The sequence below is a fragment of the Vicugna pacos genome, chromosome X (assembly GCF_048564905.1).
Source record: "Vicugna pacos chromosome X, VicPac4, whole genome shotgun sequence".
NCBI classification, from domain to species: domain Eukaryota; kingdom Metazoa; phylum Chordata; class Mammalia; order Artiodactyla; family Camelidae; genus Vicugna; species Vicugna pacos.
In genome coordinates, this window is record NC_133023.1 from 68,940,577 (window position 1) to 68,949,124 (window position 8,548).

The 8,548-nt window shown below is 33.5% G+C and overlaps 1 protein-coding gene across 1 annotated transcript; it reads left to right on the forward strand.

Moving 5' to 3' along the window:
- The first annotated feature begins 6,605 nt into the window (after positions 1-6,605).
- On the forward strand, positions 6,606-7,859 carry TGIF2LX (TGFB induced factor homeobox 2 like X-linked). The gene has a single exon (XM_006214393.2). It carries the CDS (start codon positions 6,709-6,711, stop codon positions 7,396-7,398), a length of 690 nt encoding a protein of 229 aa, XP_006214455.1. The 5' UTR covers positions 6,606-6,708; the 3' UTR covers positions 7,399-7,859.
- Positions 7,860-8,548: the final 689 nt, after the last annotated feature.

Here is an 8,548-nt window from a genome sequence, read left to right on the forward strand (position 1 = left end):
TTTTGTTGTGTCTCAGAAAATATGGAGACCCAAGGAGAAGGAGAGAGATGAGGGAAGGGCTGGTTAGTGGAACAGTAAGAATACACATATTTATTGCTTAAGTTTGCTGTCTTATATGGGAGTGGTTCATGGCACCCCAGAACAATTCCAATAGTAACATCAAAAATCATGGATCAGAGATCACCATAACAAATATAATAATAATAATAATAATAATAATAATAATAATAATAATAATAATAATAATGTCTGAAATAGTGCAAGAATGACCAAAATGTGACACAGAGACAAAAAGTGAGCAAATGCTGATGGAAAAACAGTGCTGATATACTTGCTGGGCACAGGGTTGCCACAAACTTTCAATTTGTAAAAAATGCAAAGTCTGCAAAGCATAATAAAGTGAAGTACAATCAAATAAGGTATGCCTGTAGATATATACTTTGTTTTGTTTCTCCTCCTTTTCTTTTTCCAAAAAATGAATAACTGTATGCCATTTTAAAATTGTTTTTTCACATTGTAAACACGTTGTATATTAATGCATCTATGCTATCAAACTTAATTGCTAGATTCTTTTTAATTGTAAGGAAGTATGTTTTTATTTAACCAATCCCAAAATGTTGGAAATCTGTTTCTAGCTTTTCACAGTTATAATTAATCCTATGAAAACTATTTTTATACATTTTATCTTTATAATCTTATCAAACAATTTCTTTATGATTAATTTATCAAAGTAACATTCCTGTGTTAAATAATATACTTTACTTCTCTTTGATTCATCCTGTAAGAGCGGCTCAAAAAAGGCTCTACCATTTTATACTGCCACCAGAAGTATATCAATATAGTTATTTCAACATATAGACTCACAACAGTCATGCTCTTTGCAGTCTATTTGGTCTCTGGTTATTTAATAGAAGGAAAATCATAACCAATGTTTTACATGTATTGTATTGATTACTATGAAATTTTATCAAATTTTTATCTATTTATCAGTCATTTATATTTCTTCTTTGTTAAATTGTCTATGATGTTTGCTCCCTTTTCTATTAGAGTGATCCACTCTTTATTGATTTGCAGGGGATATGGAAGTAAAAAATATATTAAAACCTTGCTTGCCATATATATTGTCAATTTTTAAAATAATTTGTCATAAAAATACATTTTTTGGAAGGGTTTTGTTTGTCTGCAGGTTAGGTTTTTTCATACTGAACTTTTTCCTATTTATATAATCACGTTTAATAATCTTCACACTTATGATGCCTTTTCTACAATTGTGCATTAATATGTGTGTGTATATATGCATGCACATACACACACATATGCATATATGTAAATTAATGTGGAATTTATAATATATAAATTGCAGCTACTCAACTTCATTCTTTTAAAAATTTATATATTTATTTATTTTTTTATTCAAGTATAGTCAGTTTACAATTTTGCATTAATTTCTAGTGTACAGCATAATGTTTCAGTCATACATGTACATACGTATATTCCTTTTCATATTCTTTTTCCTTATAGGTTACTACAAGATATTGGATATAGTTCCCTGTACTATACAGTAGAAACTCATTGTTTATCTATTTTATATATAGTAGCTAGTATCTGCAAATTGCGAACTCCCAATTTATCCCTTCCCATCCCTTTCTGCTCTGGTAACCATAAGTTTGTTTTCTGTGTCTGTGAGTCTGTTTCTGTTTTGTAGATAAATTCATTGTGTCCACAAATGATAAATGCTAGAGAAGGTGTGGAGAGAGGGAACCTTCCTACGCTGTTGGTGGGAATGTAGTTTGGAGCAACCATCATGGAAAACAGTATGGAGATTCCTTAAAAAACTAAAAATAGACTTACCATATGATCCAGCAATCCCACTCCTGGGAATATATCCAAAAGAATCTCTAATTCGAAAAGATACATGCACCCCAATGTTTATAGCAGCACTATTTACAAGAGCAAAGACATGGAAGCAACCTAAATGCCCATCAACAGATTACTGGATAAAGAAGTAGTGGTATGTTTATACAATGGAATACTACTCAGCCATAAAAAAGAATAAAATAATGCCATTTGTAGCAACATGGATGGACCTGGAGATCATCATTCTAAGTGAAGTAAGCCAGAAGGAGAAAGAAAAATACCATATGATATCGCTTATATCTGGAATCTAAAAAAAAAAAAAAAAGACACAAATCAACTTCATTCATAATGCTAAAACAGTTTTTTTTTTTTCCCCTCAAATTACCAGTCACTTGTCTTTTCTCCCATGGTCAGGACACTTCCACTTTCATCCCTCCTAATTAAAGTATATTAAATGAATTTGCCAAAATTCTCCACACTTTATATCCCTACTGCTCATAGAGAACAATGAATTTAAAGACATCTCCCTGTGTATTTCTTCAGTTTAAAGCTGTAAAATATCAGTGAGAAGGTATTCAAAGTTTGTTGTATGTTCTTGGCAACATTCAGGGTGAATAAGCATCCTTCATCAATGATATGGAAAGCCATACCTATCGTGTACACAGTACCATTAAGTCCTTGAGGCTGTTGCCATGTTCTCCTTATTTTATTGGTCTGGTTATACCTACATGGTTATCACACTTTTTTAATTACTTACTACTTTAAAATATAGGATAATATCTAGTAAGATAAATATTTCTACATCAGTTTGGTTTTACAGAAATGCTATAGTACACCACACATTTATCCCTCCAGATAAAGTTTATAAATACTTTTCAACATATAATATAAGGTGAGATATTAAAGTAGGTTGAGAGCACTTATGCTTTTGATAGATAAAAGATACAAAGATAAATTTAAAGAGAACTGACATTATTAAAATATAAACGTTTCCTATCCAAGAAAGGAATGTATTTTGCCATTTATTAACATCTCATTTTATGTTCTTCAATAGGATTTTATATTTTTCTTAGTATAGGCCATGAATAATAATTTCTAATTTTATGCCTAGATCCTTTATATCTTATATCTTATTCTTACTATGATTATGAACTAGATAATTTCCGCAATATATTTTCTAAATGATTGTTGGTATATGTTAAAGTTTATCATTTATTCATTTGTAACTGGCTACCTTGCCTCTTATCATTTCTAATAGTTTCTCAATTGATTTTTAAATATTTTCTAAGTGGCTAATCATGCCATCAGCAAACAACACTATTTACCTCCTTTCCCTATATGCATTACATTTATTTTTGTTTGATTGATCCCATGGGCTCCAACTTCTGAGCAATGTCATAGTAGTGAAAATAGATAACTTTTGCCTTGCTCATGGAATTAAAAGATGCATTTTTGTTTTACTAATTATGTATGAAGCTGGGTATTGATAATTTTATCTCCTTATGAATCTATCCTATGTTAAAGAAGCATCTTTCTAGTCTTATTGATTTTACTACAGCATGTCTGTCAGAAATTGTTTTTGAATTCAATAAAATAGTTCTTAACTTGTATTATTTTTGTATATATTTGTATATTATTGTATTATATTTTTATTTTACATATTAAGATGAAGAATTATATAAATATATATTCTAATCTTAAGTCATGATTGAATTTCTGGCTTGAAGGTCATTTGCTCATGTATTTTATATTTTATATGAATCTAGATTCTATCTAATGATTTTTGATTTTATGAATAAATCTGCTATGAATTTTTTGTCATAGTTTGTGAGATTTTCACAACAGGATTATGTGAGATATATACAAAAATTGGAAAGCATTTCCTTTATATCCATGCAATGAAAAATCTTAAATAATTAAGCTGTAAGATCCATAAGTTTGATTTTGTAATATCATCTTTTATCTGTTATTTCTTCTTTCTTTATTGGTCCATTTTTTCATAAGAGATACATATATGTACATATACATATATATAACAGATGGATTACATATGTACTGTATGTGCATATACATAAATATACATTTATAAAATATATCTGTGTATCTTTAAAAATTATATATATAGTGTATATATATATATATATATATATATATAAATTTCCAGCCCTTCAGCTGAGCTTCTGGTATACCACTCAACACCTTCTCTTATTTTCACACATCCTTCCCATCTTCATCCCTCTAAATTAGGGTATATTAGTCGAATTTTCCAGAACTTCCTACACTTCCTAACTTGCCACCAGTCCTTCAAATAGGGGAATTTTGTGCTGGTTTCCAAAACGTTCCTTTAATTTGTTTCAAAGATAAAATATTTGGCACAAATTATCCAAATGCTTTAAAGTCTAATAAACTCTATGCACTTATTATTTATTTTCAGAGTTGGCAAAATCCCATTATCACACCATCAATTTTTGCTTAAGTCACTGTGTATTGTTTAGTAAGGTGTTTGTTACTTTGTTTTTCCAATTTGCATTTGCACTACCCCATTCTTGAAAGTCAAAGAAGTTTTCATCTTGTTCTTTTATTTTTTTAGCTCTACAGATAGACTGACATAATTTGGAGTGTAGAATACTCAAACTTATATTAAAATTATAAGTAGATTACTAGAAACAATAAGCAGCAGTGTATAAAAGATCTGTGTTGTCTTATATAGCCTTACATAATTTGAGAATTAAGGTACATATTATAGCACAATACCATCCTCATTCATTACACAATCATGAGAAAACACTTTTCAGAGTCATATGTAAATAAATCAATGCCTATAAATATACAGCACTAATTGTTTCCAGTAAGATCCCATGGTGTTTTATATAAAAAGAAGCAATAAAGGAAGATGAAATTTGATAGAAACTACTTAGATAATTTGAACTCCTTAAATAAGTAGGTGGAAGTAATCCACCTTTCTTTTAGAGATGTTCTTAATTCATATTTTGTATCATCAAAAACTTGAAAAAAGATAATACAGGTTCTATTCAGTGTTTCTGTTGTTACATGATGAAACAAAGAAGTTTTTGGAACAAAACTAATAGACTTCTTCCCAATTTTTCACCCACTTTCCAGACTTCTCTGTGTTCCTATAGCTATTATTAAAGGAAAAAACCATGTCCAAATTTCTTGTGGATAATTTGAACCACCATGATATTCCTTTTAAAAGGGATTAATAAATGAGTTGTTAAAAATAAAGGACCTAGATCATGTCACAGAAGTAATCACAGTGATTTAAATATGTACAGTTCTGTCAATCCTTCAGCAGAGGTCTGAATCTCAGAAATACAAGGAGAATATAGAAGCAACAAGTGAGGTAGGATAAGTTACTAGAAACCATACTGACAGACAAGAGTAGTTTCATTGAGCATGGGTCATAAATTTATTGATGAGAAATAATTTTGGAAAGTGAGTTTTCACTGTGAATTGAAAATCTTATCTTACTGTGTTCCAGTGGCCCAAAACACCAGTGGAAGTAATAGCACTCTCCTCTAGAGCATTCCAAAAGAGACCTTCAATTGTAGCCAACATACAGACTTAGTGGTTATTGGGAGCTTTGTTAAGACATTCATTAGATTTGATTGTATACTTCAATAGGTCTCCCTTACAGTAAATTTTAAGTTGTGAAAGTAAGCACCAGTAAGGTTACCAATAGCCAAAGGATCAGACAATATTTTGATGTCCAGCTAAGTGACATCAAATAAGAAGTCTTAAGGGTAAAATGATATTGCCCTGCCAAATAGAAACTGTGGCTAACATATGATGCTTAAGATGATGGCCAGGAGTTCCCACTGAAATATCTATGAAATTAACAGTAAGTAATATCATACCTATCCTTGGAAAGTCAGAGTCTGTGATTGCCCTCTAAGTGAATGAGAATGTTATTGAAAGAGTCAACCCTTGTTTTCAGCTATCTGCAATTAAAATATAAAATTTACAAACTATTTTCCATCTGATTTAGGGGGTGATTGCAATGTACTTAAACTATTAAGAAAGATTTCAATAATCTAAGCCTGTGATCACTGTTATTTCTTGAATCCTATCCTGTCCCATGTATCTAAAAGATCCCTGAATTTTGACTGATGCTTCAGAGAGAATCATCACACTTGGATATCAGAGCTCAAAACACAGACATAAAGACCATGGTGGCACAATGAAGTCACCCCAAAGTCAAACATTTCCAAGCCATAAAGAAGAAAAATTGAAGAGGCAGGATGCCAAAAACAAAGGTCGAGTTAAAAATTAGTCTTATATCAGCTTTGAATATGGAAGAGAGTCAAGAACATCACTTACACTCACCTTTTATTGAGCATATTATCTAATAGATTGTTTCTAATATATGTGGATGAACCAATGATGCAATTATAAGGAATAAGAGGGAAAAACAGTATCAGAGTAGAATCAAAAAGGAAGAAAGTGAGAAACCTATGCATAAGCCAGGTTTAGCCAAAAGAAACAGAGTTCATTAGTTAGCAGGAACAGGTGACAGCAAAAGAGAAATAAAATCCTGGAGAGCCATATAAACTGATGGGGTGAAAACAAGCACATCTGAACCTATGGAGAAAATAAGGAAAGGTGGAACCAGGAATTGGGGGAGGGTGGAGAAGGGTGGGGGGAGGGGCAGAAAGGATGTGACATCACAAAGCCTGCTGGCTCAAAGCTGTTAGCAACACTGTTAATCTGCCTGGGAAGTAAAAGGTGAGACTTCCTCTTTGGAGAGCTGCCCACGCTTTCTTCACTGGCTGTTCCCAGATCTACATTCAGCCATCCTTGGTTCTCAAGATAGTAAAGACAGGCCTCAAGAACATGGAGTCTGCTGAAGAAAGGCCAGTGGAGACCGAAAGCCCGGCGCAAGGCACCTCGGTGGAGTCTGATGGTTACATTGCTACAGATAAAGTTCTTGGCTCACTAGAGAGAAAGAGGAAGCATAAAGGGTTCCTGCCAACCAATTCCGTGAAGATCCTCCGCGACTGGCTGTATGAGCACCGGCTTAAGGCTTACCCCTCAAAGAGAGAGAAACGAATGCTGGCAGAGCAGACTAATTTGTCCTTCACGCAGGTCTCTAACTGGTTCATGAATGCCCGCAGACGCATTCTTCCGGAAATTCTTCAACAGGCTGGAAGTGATCCCAGCATTATCACCACGTACCACCAAAAAGGCAAGACTGCTGATGTGACCTACCAGCAGAGCACCGATCCATCTATGAAGGCCAGGTCAGGGCCGACAGATCCAGACAAGATACAAGGCCTGCCCCTGAGCCCCCTGCCGATGGACCAGAAGTCAGGAGAGAAGCTGGAAGATCTAGAGTGGGTCCCTAAGTTCCAGCCAATGGAAAAGGACAAGATTTTCACCGGCAGTCCCTTGCTTCCGTCTTCTCCGGAACCTGTTTCGACAGACAAGTACATAGACTTCAGCAACTTCTATTTGCTGGTCGATGCAGCCGTACAGAAGGCCGCCGAACTGGAGCTACAGAAAAAGCAAGAGCCCAATCCATGATTTCCCACGTCTCTGAAAATCCCAAGTAGTCAGTCCAGTGTCGACTCTGGTAGATCCATTTCTGCTTTCAAGACTAATTTTGTAGTTTTCCTTTTATAGAGCTATCTTTCCTTCTAGGGTCTTTATGAGAACTATCACTAGCTAGTGGAGCTCAATTCTGCCAGATAGTTCAGTGTTTCCAGGTGGAAGATACTAACTTGTCACCATGATTAACACTACAGCAAAGATCTCTTCTATTTCTTTTGCTTCCCTGGGATTTTAAAAGCTTCAGACAATCAGACCAATACATCTGAGACTAGACACAGTACTGAGACTTCATAGAAGAATGTTTTAGCTTTTCTAACCAGACTTTTTGGTCCCAGGGTTGCTGCAGATACAAAGTCACCCCTCTTTTTCCCTCTCTCTATAACTTTCCTTGTTCATTAGCATGAATGATGGAAAATAAAGGCTCTATAAAAGATGGTTATAATAGCACTGGCTTTATGTTACTGTTGGAGGTTTTGTGAAATTTGCAACTCTGTGATTTCCTTTGTACAGTTTATTGACAATCTTAAGGAGTAGCTAATTTCTGCAGGGGGATAAGCAGGAGTGCAAGAATACAGTGAATTCATAAACATATTCTAAGTAAGGGTGAACTCTTATTTGGAGTACTAGTGAAAAGTATTCAGTAAATATAAGACAATTCCAGATGGTAATTTTCTGTTATTGGTTGCTGGATATTTGATTTTAGAGAATATTTTTATTATTTTAATTTTTTGCATCAGAGGGAAAAGGTGAAAAACAACAAAACAAAGAAATAAAAAGCAGGAAAAAATAACCCAAAATTCTTCAGAAGAAACATAACCGGATGAAGATAATTTAAAAGTAAAGAGAAAAAGAATTCGATCTTTTAACATTTTGTGAGCACAAAAAGAAAGTAGATTCAGGTATTCTATCGCTTTTGTTGTTTTGGTTTGCTTTTACTTTTTTAATCCATTTATTCATTTTTCCTTTAAAAATGTTTGAATTAGCAAGGGTGGAAGTGGGAATGACAAAAGCTTCAGGCAACTCCCAGTAGGAAAGTATTCCGTTGTCCAGTAGAGTTAGGGCTTTCCACTGTCTCAAATACAGGCATATTTTCAATGTTAACAGAAAGATATGCCTCCAGAAA

What these genes read in the sequence shown, in the direction of transcription:
- TGIF2LX (XM_006214393.2), top strand. Translation starts at nt 6,709, where the DNA reads ATGGAGTCTGCTGAAGAAAGGCCAGTGGAGACCGAAAGCCCGGCGCAA.